The 14,703-nt window shown below is 41.3% G+C and overlaps 1 protein-coding gene across 3 annotated transcripts in view; it reads left to right on the forward strand.

Annotated features, from left to right (window-relative positions):
• LOC139822863 (dipeptidase 1) overlaps positions 1–14,703 on the forward strand; it is a 123,019-nt gene that overhangs the window by 29,825 nt on the left and 78,491 nt on the right. For all 3 annotated transcript variants that reach the window (XR_011734627.1, XM_071795008.1, XM_071795009.1), the window contains exon 3: positions 1,285–1,593. Coding sequence is in view for 2 of the 3 variants with exons in the window: in XM_071795008.1 (XP_071651109.1) it covers positions 1,285–1,593 (309 nt within the window). In the remaining variant the exon portion in view is untranslated. The remainder of the gene's footprint in view (positions 1–1,284; positions 1,594–14,703) is intronic.

A 14,703-nucleotide genomic window follows, 5' to 3' on the forward strand; every position in this document is an offset into this window, starting at 1 on the left:
AAAAATTTTCGACGATCAGTTGTATTGTACAGCGATTGGGAATTATCGTATTATTCTTGTATACATATTTTGTAGAGAATGGATTTTCGCATAAAATACTTATTTTCTTATAGATCGTTTTTTTCCCCTTGTTGCGTAAATAAGGAAACGGTAGGGAAGGTGAATCGAAGCGGGTAATTCCACGTGTTACAGCAAAAAGATTTTATCCGCAGATGCGACTGGCACGTTATACACTCTCTTACGCAATTGCAATTCCCACACCAACGCATTCCGCCTTTGTGCTGCATTAAGATGATTCTTTTCAAATTCTAAATGTTCGCGGTATACGTCTTGAATATTAAATTTCTTCATATTCCGAGAGATTCTTGGCATGTCTGGTTGGCGAACGATATCTCGTTTACGAACACGGTTTAATCAACCGAATTGCTTCAAATACATAATATAGTTAATACTATAAACGTAAGAATACCTCGATTAGATAATCTATTTTGTTTTATATACTCTATCACGTATTAGTATCAGAGAAATACATAATATAATCTTAAATAAATTAGTTTATAATCTATATTTTAAAAAACCAATGATGATAATAAATCGTAATATAAATAACTCGTTCTTCATTACAATTGAACTCGATTTGTGAAACTTTTTCCCGGCAATGTTTCAACAAAAACAGAATTATTTTCTGATCATTTTCAGCCGGTATTCTGTATAGGAAAGCCAATTAAAGTTTCTATCAAATGTATAAAAGGTATATGCCATTTGTTTTAACTGATGCATATAACAATATCGCAACCAACAAGCATAGAATTATATTTGACATTCTCATTGTTCATCGTTAACCAAATCATATTTGTATGATTTCAAACGTGATACGAAAGGAAAGTTTGCAAATTATAGTATCAAAAAATCACACGTATGGAAAATAAAATTATTTTCTTATTAAAAATAATTTTATCGAAATTTATCACTAAATTTAATATTCGAATTTAAAAGTGCATCTTTGACGTACGAGTTTAGTTATGCTTCTTAAAAAATTAGACATATGATGTATCTTGAGTAAGGAAATATCTGCAAACGCGTACGTATTAACGTTCAATCACGAATAATTAAAAAACTGACACGCTTCCGCAAGGAAAACTTGTTATTAAAGATTTGATGCAAAAAAATTGCAATATCTACTGTCGGCTGCACCAATTACGATCTGCCAACCGCTAATTCTGGCGCGATCGAAGCGAAGGCACTAAGTGATTTGTTGCAGGATAATCCTCCTTTTTCTTTCAGGATGTATCCTCGACATTCCACCGGTCCCAGTCCAGACTGGGCTACGAGGAACGTCCTCAGTCCCGGGTGGGATACGCCTCAGATTCCAGGTGCGCCAGCGGGCTCGGATACGACGACACCGGTGGGGGTTACCTGGATCAGAGTGACCCGAGAATGTATTGCACCGGCGGCTATTGCATGGGAGATACGATGATGGCGACGAGCAGAGGCGTATGCGGCGAGGAGGTCGAGCTCGACATGCGGAGGCACATTCAGGCATGCGCCTGCACATGCAACCACATGGGCTACGGGAATTACATGGACTATCAGGTGAGATAGGAATATACGCTCGGCGAAACACGATTAACCGCTAATTCCACGAAAAAAATGAGCTCACTCCGCGCGCACTCGCCCGGAAGTATATAGGTATACCCAAAAGTACACATGTGCTCGCCGAAAAATCATGTGAATGCTCGTTTTACCCGCACATAGATCATGGATATCGCGTGAATAGCTAATTGCAGAAACACAGTTAGCTATCGTATGACGACAATTAATCATCCGCAGTTGATTGGTTTCCAACTGCGGGAAACTATGATGCTATCATCATGGGAGGCAGAATGCAATGACAATCGCAATGAAAACCCTGGGCTTTCTTATGAATCCAGCGTAATATCGCGCGTGTTATGCGAGGCATGTATGCACGTTTGTATCGTGATGCGATATTACGTTCTGTGGAGGACGTATCGCGAAAGAGATTCCGCCCGCAAATGTTTCGTAATGAGAGTGAGTGAGTGTGAGAGAGAGAGAGAGAGAGAGAGAGAGAGCGACCTAGCCTTCATAAATATAGAGGAAAATGGTACATCCAGACGCAAAGTATAATGATGAGATCCTGGATTTTCCTGTCGTGAATGACACAATATCATAACCGCGGCCAGCGTTACTCGTGAAACTGAATATTTTCTCTGTTTCATTTCAAATTCCGAAATTGCATATCTTCAAAAGCTTTAAAGTTGTCAGATATATCATGCTAAAAAAGCTTTTTCTTTCTTTACATGCTTCGAGATACAATTCCAAAGTCTGAAGTGAAATAACATTTTGTACAGCTACTTTTTACGATAAAGAAGCGTATAAAGAAGTGAATATATAATTGTCATATTTTCCTCTGTCTACTGTGAAACATTCTAATACATTCCGTGTCACCGTATATATAGTGATGCATATAGATCAGCTATGTAATTTGCTGATGCATCCATAAAACTAACAAAGCATGGCGAGATTTGAGATGCAAATTCACTCTTTAAATTAATTCTTGGTAACGGTGGATGTTTATAATCCCTTGTAGTTTCCAAATCGTGTTATTTTTGTCTATATATTCTTCATAGCGTAATTTATGATAAATCATCGGATAGATATGATGAAGATATTTTTATCTCTCTATCTTTCAACACGATACGATACTTATAATAGTTATAATTTTCCGATCCCTTAATTTTATCATTACGATAAAATAAATCTAAAATCGCGCGAATAATTAACTTATATATTAAGAACAATTATTATAAAAAGCATTGAAAACGGTTGATCTGTTGCGGAAAAACTAGATCCGAAAATTTATTCGATTTTTTTGATGCGTTCACGGCAACTAGACTCCCGTCAAATTTATTCACCGCTCGAATTTTGCTCGAAGCAATTGCCTCAGGATTCAATCGCTTTCACCACTCGCTCCAGCTCATTTCGTTGCGATAAATACGTAATGCGAATACTACCACCGTCGTCGAATTATTACAATTCGCGCCAACTATCTGCCCATCCGTCCCTAGGAGCGCTCGTCTTCCGCGCAGCTCTGCGTCCGGACTTTGCTATCCAGAGGTAATTCATCGTAGCCTGAAAAATTCACAAGCAGCTTCCTGCCTTGAGACCTCGTCCCGCTGTCTGCTTCTCCCGGTGGCGTTTCATCTTTTACGTGCGACCGAACTGTCCGTGAAATCCTCCCGCGGAGAGCCGGAAAATAGCGCGAACACTGAGAACAGCGGGGGGCGGAGAGGGAGAAAAAGACGGTGGAGAAACAGCCGGAAAGAAAACGCAACGTTCGTAGTTTCAACCGGGTTTCTTGGTGGAGAGAAGCCGACCGCACTGCGCTTAAGCCTTTACGATTATGCGATAATATACGAGCCTCTACGAGGCGTCCATAAAGAATTCTTTCTCCGCAGACGAACGTGCGCTACATATGTTTCCGCGAGAGCGAACAGTTTCTGTGTCTCCTCCTCCGAGGGTTGCCTCCCGCGAGGACGCTAACATACGTCGGTGACAAATCTTTCGAAATCCGAGGGTCGCGGATTCGGCGCAGCGGCGGACTCTATCTAATATTTCGTTAAAAGCATCGAATTGAATAGAATTTCGCGATTGCAAGTGTCACGTGGTAAACGAAAGAAAATCGATTACCGCGCTTGAATTTACATGATTACTTTCCACCACGATCAATCATCATTCTTTGTCATGCAAGATATATTCGTCGCGATAAAGAATAAAATTTTCATTTGCGAGTTCCCATTCCATTTTATTGATAGAACACTTAATAAAGCACATTTCTTTATTTGAAAGCGTAACGCTCCAACCGTCCAGGTATTCGACTAAAATAATTTTATAGATATATTGCACACGCGTCTGTCTACTCCGTATTGCTATTCTGCGTACAAATTTTAAGAATGTTGTCCTATGTTTAACAATCTATTTATTTATCTATTTATCATCGTTACGGAAACATCGCGTTCCAAAAAATCACGGACTCGGAAAATACGCGCGGAACTTCCACGGCGCGGCCTCGTTCGACCGGAACGTTCCGCGCGGTAAAAAGAACAGGGGAAAAGAAAAAGCGAGCGAGAGAGAGAGAGAAAGAGAGAGAGAGGAGAAAAATTCATTTTGAAATGGGCACTGCCTAACGGGGCCGCGCGTCGAACTTTAGAGCCCGCGCGTCCTGATTCGGACGAGCTGCGATCCTGGCCGGTTGCCAGGGAATCGCGAAGGGACCGGAAGCGGCAAGGATGAATAAAAAAGCCGTGCGCGGGCGTATCTATCATCGCGATACCTGTCAGGATACGGCGCGGCGGTGTGCGAGCGTACGCGCGTACGCGCGTGGATGGGAGCAACGTGTGCTCGTGCATGTGTGGTGACGGCAAAGCTACACGGGACTCTTCGAAAATCATTTCAAGCAGACAGGTGGGGAGAATCCATTCTCGATGCGAGAAGGCACGCAGCAACAACGCCGACGGGTCGTTACCACTGCAGTGCGGCGAGTAAACTTCGTCGAGTGCATAGATTGCACACATTACGCCGGTTTCCACGTAGTCGCGATGTGCGCGGCAGAAACATAGTTAGTATATAGCAAGGATACGCGAAGTATAACAGTTTCATAAACCCATCCTCTACTCATTTTCCCCGCATAGAAAAGCCGGAAAATACTATATAAAAGTAAAAACCGCGTATACTTTTCCACAAATTGAAAATGTTACTTATTATCAAGTTACATATATTAATGATTTATTTTTCTCGAAAATCAGTTTTGCATTAATTTGATCATTTATATTTATTGGTACGACTGTATGTTGTAATGATAAAATAAACATTTATAAATATAAAATAATGGACTTCATCGATTTCCTTTCAAAGTAGCTTAATCGAGTTTTTCATGTAACTTTTATTATAAAAAAAGCAAATTAAACTAAGATTCAAATTAGCCGAAAAATCACCTGGATCGTAAAAAAAATAATTATGATTCTGTTGCACAGAAAGGACTAAATTCCCAATTAAAATAATAAATTGATATAATGGTTTCGCGTGCACATAAATTGTTCGATTAAAACTAGTTCACAAACGCAGGTGGAGTTACTGGAAAAAGTTTCGTATGTACTCTGTATCGATAACGACCGCTTAACTGAATGTGCTTCTCTACGTTCTATTTCGTCGCGAATGTGGTAACACGTCCAATATATAGCCGAGTAGTGGATCTCGACGTTCCAAGTGTGTTTGGGAATTAGGTAAAGGGATTCCATGGATTATATTCGGGAACTTCGAGCTCCAGGAGGATTTCGGACGGACCAAGGAGCCTCAAGTTTCTCGGGACCACAAGTCAGGATAACAATGTCAAGGAAGAGCCGGCTTCCGTCGAAACAGATTCGTTATAATCGCGTAAAAGAATTACTAGAGAAATCGGGGAGACAAACTCCGTCTCTCGACGCGAAGCGCGCCCCGGATTTTACAATATGTATCATAACCGCACATGCCGATATAATTACATGCGACGCAATTATGTGGCGGCCCATTGTGACGACTTGGGAATGCATCAATTATTACCGACCGCCGAACAAATATCGTCTAACCGCTCGATAACTATCATCGCTTTGGAAGCATTAATCACGAATGAATTATTAAATCGCTGCGTCGTTATCATTAATTATATTATCAATTGCCGATGGAGTCGCCGAGTGATTATGCAGTAAGACATTACTACGTTCCATAGCGGATAATTATTCTTTTCATTCGGTGCAATAAAAAGTGTAACGAAAATAGAGTAATAAACGTCTAAGATTTCGAATGTCGACCGTACAACGTATTATATTTGAAAAATTTATTTTCGAAATTCACAACTGAAGCAAGATGTTTATAAATTTATAGATTTTGGCTTTGAACTTATCTATGTTTCCATTAGCAAAGTAATTAGTTTCTCAGGAAGTTAAGAACGTCAGAGATTCCGATGTAGGACATACCGAAACTCTGGATAATAAATGCAAATTGTGAGTCTTCGAAGTGCTCAGCCAAGGACACGCTGTCGTAAGTATGGAACTTTCATTAGCATACGACAGAATCAGACTGTTCTGTCCTCGATGGAAAAGCAAGTCCATTAAATTAGCAATAAAATATAATTATATTAATTTAACGCAATAACGAGGGTAGGAAAATGCAATGTTTCTCGTAATAAGAACGAAATAATTTTCGGCGTAAACTCGATAATGACGAAAATGTTATCCAGAAGTAGGACAATACAATCATACTGATTCGTATCTATTCGTTTAAGTTTTGTCGCAAAAATTTTACGATAAGGAATTCTAATTTCCGTCGACATGGTATTCGAACGTAAATAATGTGTGCGTCAGCACTGCCATCGTTCTTTCTATTTATGATATTTACTTGGATTCGTCAAAAATGACGGCACAAGATTTCTCATCTCTAGCCACATTTTCTCTTTTAAAACATATTTATCTTAAATTAAAAAAAAATGCTTTTAAATAAGTTAATATATCGAATCTTTTTACACACAGGAAAAACAAGCTGATAATCTTGGATTATCTCACACACGCTTATTAAAGTGTTGCATAATGTCACTACCGTTCACCCCTTCGCGTGCGCGCGTATCTCCTCAGGAGAAAAAGTTGTGCTGTTCCTGCGTTGTTAACTCTCGGGTCAACTTCGATCAAACACGCGGAAGTACGGAAAAAATCCGATATCCGCTATAGGACGTTCGAACGTGGTAATCAGAAAATGTTACCTCAATGAACGTGCGCTCTAAATTTAGAAAAGAACTCGACATTACACGCCTCTTCGTCGTCCAGGAGCGACCTACGATATTAGATCGCGCCTTAATTAGAAAAGAAAAATGGTGCAAACTATAAATGCACGCAGAAATACTCACGTATTCTCTTTCTCTCCGCCGAGCAGAAAAGCCTTCTGTTATTATTCTGCGAGATATTCAATTAGCAGGAATACGCAATGTTGTATGGGCCAACGTAGACGGCAGTTAGAGTCTTAAAATATCGTAGCAGCCCGTAGGCGCGCAGTGTAAAATATGAAAAGAGATCTACCTTTTCAAATAAAATAACAGAAGAAAGATAGGGGATATATATAACTTAGAAATATAACTACATTTATATAATTATCTATATAATTATAAGAATATTTACATAAAACAATTGTGCCATTTTTTTCCTTGTCTTTCGGCATTTTGCTCTTTTAAAACGAGAATTTAAATTTGAAAGACTATCCTTTGCAACTCTCTCTTTGCAATTTTTAATATCGAAAATTTGTGCAGTAGAAGTTCAAAGTAACTTTCCGCTAAAGTAAAACCCGAGGTATTGGATAAGGATTTTTGCTATTAAGCTACACCTCTAAAGTTTAATTTATCCAAGCTAATAATTCCCGCAAGAGCTTAATGTTCTTGGCAACTCTAATATTCACTTCATCGCGTTAAGCGTTACAGACACCAATAGCTCTATCGAATGTTATATAACTCGAAATTCAAACTTTTACGATCTCTCCCAAATGTAAAAGAAATTATTCCGATCTCGTTCAGGTCACCGAGCATTCGATATCAAACCGTTTCGACATACCTTGGCCGAAAACAACGGCCGGGCCGCGGTGGCAAAACGAATACGTTACCCTCTCGTGCGCGGAAATTAGAAAACACCGGCGCGCCGCGGCGAAATCTATTTCTCGCTCTTCTCACTTGCTTTCCTCGGAGCTTTAACCGTACCAACGACCCTCTTTCTTTCTACGCGAATACCTCCAAGACGACCGAGGGTTGCGCGCCCTTTGTTCGCACCCCCGGAAACGCTCTCCAACCGGCTCTTTCTTTTCTGACGCCCCCGTGCTATACCCTTGTCGTTTTTCACCCTCCGGCCACTACCGGCGAGCTAAATATTTTGCTCGAAGGTGAAAAACTGAAGACGCTGGCGGGCCGGAGAGAAGAGAAGAGTCGCCGCTTGACAGCGGAAAAGGAATTCTCGATCGGTGAAAGATCGACGAGTACGGGGGATGTGATCGTCGGGCTGAAAACGAAGCGGAAATGGTAAAAGTTCGGCGACAGCGGCATTGTGGCGGCTAATCGAATTTTTCAAAACCGACGCTGTTACCGCCGGCCTAATTGGACGCGGCGCCGCCATTTTTGCCACTGGGTAACCGCGCACCTGGCTTGGGCTATCCTCCACCATTTCTCTCTTTCTGACTCTCGATGAAGCGCGTCTCCCTACCGCGCTTCGATCACCTTTTAATTGGATTACGAGCGCGCGTACAAACCGGAAAATACGGTCGCGCCGGGACGAAAACCGCTCTCTCTCGCATGTGCAAGTGGCGAATTTAAGGGACTCCAATAACAGTAATTTGCAAATTCGTTATGGCAGAGCGACCCGGCAATAACGTTCTGTTATCGCACCAGCGAGCCGCACGCGCAAGCTTTTAGCGCCGTTGCGACGCGGCCGAATAAAAGTGTAGAGGAAATTAAATTCTACCATGAACAATGTGTAGAAGGAAGCGCTCGGATATTAAATCTGAATATTCGACTCGACATTTCTCTCAAAAGTTACACGTGTGCGAAGGCCAACAATATGTCTAAAATATCGTGCGGCGTTTCGCTCAGCACAGCCGCGAAGGGTTAAAACGTCACGAAAGCGAGCCTGTTTTTTCCGAACGAAACAATAGATGGAAAGAGCAAAGTGGGTGTATAATAAGGAAGCATTAATGAAGAAATAAAGCACACAAAAGAGAGAATCGTACAATTTACGACGTTACTTGACTACAAGAAATTCTCGTCGCTCATAGAAATATTCTTGTCACAGAAAATCAAGCTACACGGCGGCTATATTTTATTGAAAAATGTATGTCAAATATAAAAATAATTAGATATCCTGCAACGAGAAATCAACGGAGATCTTTGAATATTAGAACAACTGTTAGTGCCTTGCGAAATATCTTGAAACGCTTCATGTCGACAAATGATATATATTGTTGATAAAGCAAATATGGGAAGAAAAAGAAAAATTTCACATATATTTTACAGCGTTATTTTTAAAGCAAGACACGTTCAATGAAAAATAAGCGATAATACGTTATGCAAGCTGTCAATATAATAAAATATATTCTCTCTCTATCTTTGTTTTATAATAATAAAATATGTCTAGATTACTGTTCTATCTCCTTTCTTGTTATTCTAGTTTTAGTACTCAGAAAGAAAGATAATGCCGGTGTTACTTATCTAAATATCGTCTCTGCCATTGAAATTCACAATGCGAATTTTCCCTGTTTCACCCTCGTCGTTTCGTGCCCGAATTTCTGAAAACTCGTCCAAGTTTACAAGAGAGATACGCAATTTCGGCGTAACAGTAAAAGCACATCGCCGTAAAGAACCATCGATCGCAAAGTTTGTGAAGTTTCGAAGCTCCTCAAATTTTAAACTTTTCTTTTTTCCTGTGCGAATCACGTTCCCCTGCAGGTTATCCCATTAATCGAAAATCCTCGCAGGACCGACGCGGCCTCCGTAGTTTTTTCCCTCTCTTGCACCTGTTGCCGACAAAATCGCTTTTCCTGGTTGATGGACGGGGAAAAAAAAGCGTTATTTATTTAATGGCTTCAACCCGCATCCAAATCAATCCCCTCAATTACGAAGGGCACAGTATTAGCGGAATTAGGGATTCCGCTTTAAATACTAAGGCGTGCACATATCCGATAAACACTCTAATTTCTGACTCGTACAAGAAAGATAAGAATGTTTAACCTGTTTGTTAATGAATCACCGTTAATTAACTCTCAAAAGTTACATTTAAAATTGTTATTGCCACCTAAATTAAATATACGGTCTTGTTAAATTGATGCAGAAAGATTTCCAAGTAAATATATTTTGCGGAATGAAAATCGCGGAGTTGCGCGAAGTAGTTACGGACCGTCATGGTCAGACACAGCCCATATATTCCACTCCGTTACTGAAAATGATAAACTTAATTCGCCGACTGTTAATACCCGTCGTACACAAACTTAGCATATGTATGGTACATAAACGTTCGATGATACTCTCAGCAACATAAGTTGTAACACCATATTGTTCTCCGCAATTTATGCCGGGTATCCTATTGGTCAAGACGTTTATATGCTACGCTTGTAGTCCTATGCAAATTTGCGCGGAAGGAGGCTTTACCCTTGCATATTTTGGCAGACGTACAATCATGCGTCACATAGGAAAACATCCCACTAACTCATATATCCATGTTCATTTGATATTACATTTTAATTTCGGTACATCGATAACATATACCGAAATAACAGCAGAGATATACCGTTAAAATAAACTTTTTCTAGCGATTGTGTGACGTGGCTGCCACAGATAACGTGTTTTGTGTAATTTTTGAATGCGGAATAAATCGTAATCATTTGTTTCAACATAATATACGTCGCGAGAATCACGCCGAATAAATATTCCTCATTCCATATTCTTGTTTGCCTTGAATTTTTAAAATCTACGGGCCAATTTCAATCCTTGCAAATTAATGAAGTCTCGTTAAAGCGAGAAAAGGATTTGCACCGATTACACGGTTTTGAGACCATCGTTGAAGCGTTAGAATTGTCATGGCTACGCAGGATCAGACAGGTAGGATTCGTTCTGGCGAAAACGCTCTAAAAAGGAATGAGATGAAAGCGGAGGAAGAGAACGCGCGGGGTGTACATAAAAAGGGAAACAATCGGAGAGAAACGTAGGGACAAAGCATGAGGTATAATTTATCACGTGCAGCGACTGCCTCCCGCGGCAAGGATCTGCCTGGAAAAAAGCTGCATGTGATAACATAACACCGGAATTAGAGTCGCGGTGATTAAGCGCGCGAGCGCATCACCGACGTAAAGAATGGGATAATAAGAAGCGGCGCGGAGGGTACTTTCGTCCATCTTCCCTCGGAAAGGAAAACGTGGAAAAGCGTCGAGTTAATTAGGTGACTGTCGAACGGCGATAAGTGGATGAAGGTTATTTTTAACAAACGCCCCGAGTCTCAGCTAAGAAAACGCGATATACATTTGAGGGAGACGTTTCTTACGTTTCTCGTTTCTTACGAAAGCTCGACGGAGTAACCTGCTCGCCAAGACGTCGTAATTTCACATTGTATGTATGCCGTAACAGTGTCCGCCCGCGTAACAGCGTTTACACAAGGGATGTGGATTCAGGGCTTACAACACCGTAGGGATGTTATTCACATTTGTCCATTAAGATTATGTCACGCGTTGTTTACTACCAAGAGACTGTTACCCGCGTTGCTAAAGTGAGCACGGGCAAATCGCTGGAAATTTGGATGGATCCGGCGATTGTCGTGCGCCGTTAATCCCGTATCGGATCACCGCGTTGGAAATTAAGATTGCCCTGTGATAGCGCATTGGAAATTGGTGTTCTGCCGACGAGAGCGAAGCCAGAGAGCCTAAGTCCTATTGATCATGTCCCAATCTCCGACGCATAATTGCAATGCAATCTCAATCTCCAACAGCGGAGTCTGATACGAGCTTTGCAGCCATGGTCCTTCTGGTCGTTTAAGATGTCACCGGTGGCCATATGGATATGACCAATGACTGTTAGGCATCCCGGAAATCCTAGCAATCACGAGGCACGTCCGTGTGATTACTGACATCTTAGATGACTAACGAGATCAACGCGGAAGCAATAGTCAATCGCGATGATTGGTCACGATGATTATAGGAACTGCACAATATTTAGAATCTATAGTCGCGTATCTATGGTCAACAAATATATAACTATGGCTCAATATATAAATAATGCCTAGCAGTATCTCTAATACCTATGTACAGCATTAAAAATATCAGGACTGTGGACCTATACCGTTCTTGGAATCAACAATATATTGATTTAACTTAAATATGAGTCATTTTAAGAAATTTGACGATATATTCGATATTATAGGAGCATGCGAGATAACATCAAAGGAGAGTATATCTAGCGAGTGTCTATTATTGCAGCAACAGGCCTCTCTTGGGTGATCAAATGGGCGCATCTAATAGCTAGTATCCCTTCAGTATTCGTACGATATCAAGGACAGTTTCGAGCGTATTTTTCACCAAGAGGCCGAGCCGAATTTAACTGAGTCGAAGGGATATAGGCGTGCTACCCTACATCCCCAACGTACGCGATTCCTAAAACTCCCAGTGGCTCGATGGCACAAGCGATGTGAGAGGCGAGCGTACGAGGTTGCCTGTCGGCGACGATTTTATCCTATTGATTTCGCGCGCGGAGGCTTCCCAGGCCGGAGGAGAAGAGTACGACCGAGATGAAGGACCTTGACATCAATATCGGGCACAACAGGCAACCCCCGGGGCCCCGCCGACGGCGCCGCCGCGCGCGCGGCTGTCCGTTCCATCCCTCCGCGCGCGCACTATCTACCCTTCCCTCAGCTCGCGACGACGGCAACCACCATGTGATGGAATCGCGTCGAAGGCTGCCGGGGCCGAAGCAGCTCGGCGTCGCTCGGCACCGCTCGTACACGCTCGTTCGCCATTCCAGAACGACTCCCAGAGAAACATCTGGCCCGGACGGCCGGACGTAAGTTACTGGCGTAATATGGCGCGGAGCCGTGAAATATTCCCGCTCGAAGCGCTCGCCTCCGGCGACGTATATTTAAATAATTACTTCCTCACCCCCTCGTATGGCGCGTATGCCACCCCTGGCTACCCGCCCGCAGCCATATTCCACCCTCCGCGCGCCCCCTCGGTCGTAATTCCTTACGTGATATTCGCCTCTACTTCCAACCGCTCGTCCCCGCGCGGTATTCCTCGCATCGGGAGGACGAAGCCAGCCGGCGCGGTGACTCGAGGAAAAATTAAAATTCCGTCCAGGGAAGGCGCAGTGGCGAACCACCCCAATAGGGATGCTTTCCCTCGCGATTTTCGCGCGACTCTTCCCCGCAGGAATGCGCGCAACTCACTACCGGTATGTCAACTCTCCCTATTTGTCGCGTAAAGGGTGTCGCAAGATAATCTGTCTTCCAAAAGCAAATACTGTGACAAACTTTCACGGAAAAATTTCTTCTTAAAGCGGAACATTTTAATAGGCACCCCTTAACTGAGTCTAAGCTAAGAAAACGCGATATATTTGAGGAAGACGACGTGTCTGTCTTATTCTCGGCAAATCGATATTTTGTTGACTCTGTGCGAAAATAATACGAGTCATGGAATTTTTAACGCATCAACTTGTTTTTTATTAAAATTCATAATATGGGAATTCATTTTTTGATTTTTAGAAATAAAATCATAAGCATGCATTAAAATGTGTTTAATAATTTAAATATCATAAAAGAGTAAAAAGGCATTTTCATATTTTATAATGCTTCGCTAATGCATTAAATAAATATATATGTAACGTTATATTAAACATACATATTTTTCTCATTTACGTAATAAAGCTCATGTAATAAATTGTTAATAAGCCATTAAGAACAACTAAACAGATTAACGATAACATAAAAAATTTAGACAAACTAAATTTCAATCTTATTTTCCAGTATAATTGAAGTGATTTTTGTCTTGATAAATATTTGATTTTAAACTTGATTACTAAGCATTTTTAATCCTCTGCAATCACAATTAAAATATTTAAATAATTTTAGGTGTACCCAACTGATGGCCGCAAAGTGAATTAATATCAAAAATTTAAACTAATATTAATTTCTTACATACACACAGTTCTCACTAAAAATATCTCCATCTTACGGTTAAATTTATCAAAAGTTATTATGCAGACCTCACAAAAACGTTATAAAATATTTATTTCCCTGTGTCTTTCGTATAATCCCTATTTTTAAAGAATATCTTTCTAATACATATGACTTTTCTTTATATACGTGAATAATAATTCCTGTTCTAATAAACCAAAGACATCAAACGCATTAATATTCTCTTTTCATTCCAAATGCCCGCGGCCTCCCAAGTATTTTAGAGTTAATACTTATATCCGGGTAGAATCCGGATATAGGAATATCGCGTGAGAGGTAGTCGCGCGAAGGAAGAGTCGGGGTGTCCGGAGGGTGAAACTTTATTGCGTGTAAGCTTAAATCGATCAGCAAAGTGGCCGCGCGCGCTCAATCGCTATCAGAGCCTCGGGCATAAATTTGATGCACGCCCGTGGATACGTACGCCAAGAGTGGCTGTACCAAATCACGATCAAACACACCTCATTAACCGTACGTTTACCGATCCAGGTAAACTCAAAGTGGTGCATTCGGTCGCGATGCTGATCTGCGTTGCACACGCTGCCGCGGTATTTCAAGCGCCGCGGGTTATAATAACGTTTCGTGGTGATGTCAGAGAGAGAGAGAGAGAGAGAGAGAGAGAGAGAGAGAGAGAGAGAGAGAGAGAGAGAGAGAGAGAAGTCGCACGTCGTAACGCCATTAGGAGAATCAATCTACTCTTGCGGCACTTTGAAACCGGCGAGTTCTCCTGGGGAATACATTATCGTCAGTCGAAAACGCATGACCTTGTTTCCGTTGAACTGGTTGAACGCCCATATCGATTGGCGGAGTTAAAAAACCTACACCGCCGAATTCCTCTTTTTGGCAATGACCCATTCTTACTTTTAGACTGTTTAAAAGAATCCAAAAATATTAACCTCTTATTATTTTAAATCTCTCC

This window comes from Temnothorax longispinosus, chromosome 12 (assembly GCF_030848805.1).
Source record: "Temnothorax longispinosus isolate EJ_2023e chromosome 12, Tlon_JGU_v1, whole genome shotgun sequence".
Classification (NCBI taxonomy): domain Eukaryota; kingdom Metazoa; phylum Arthropoda; class Insecta; order Hymenoptera; family Formicidae; genus Temnothorax; species Temnothorax longispinosus.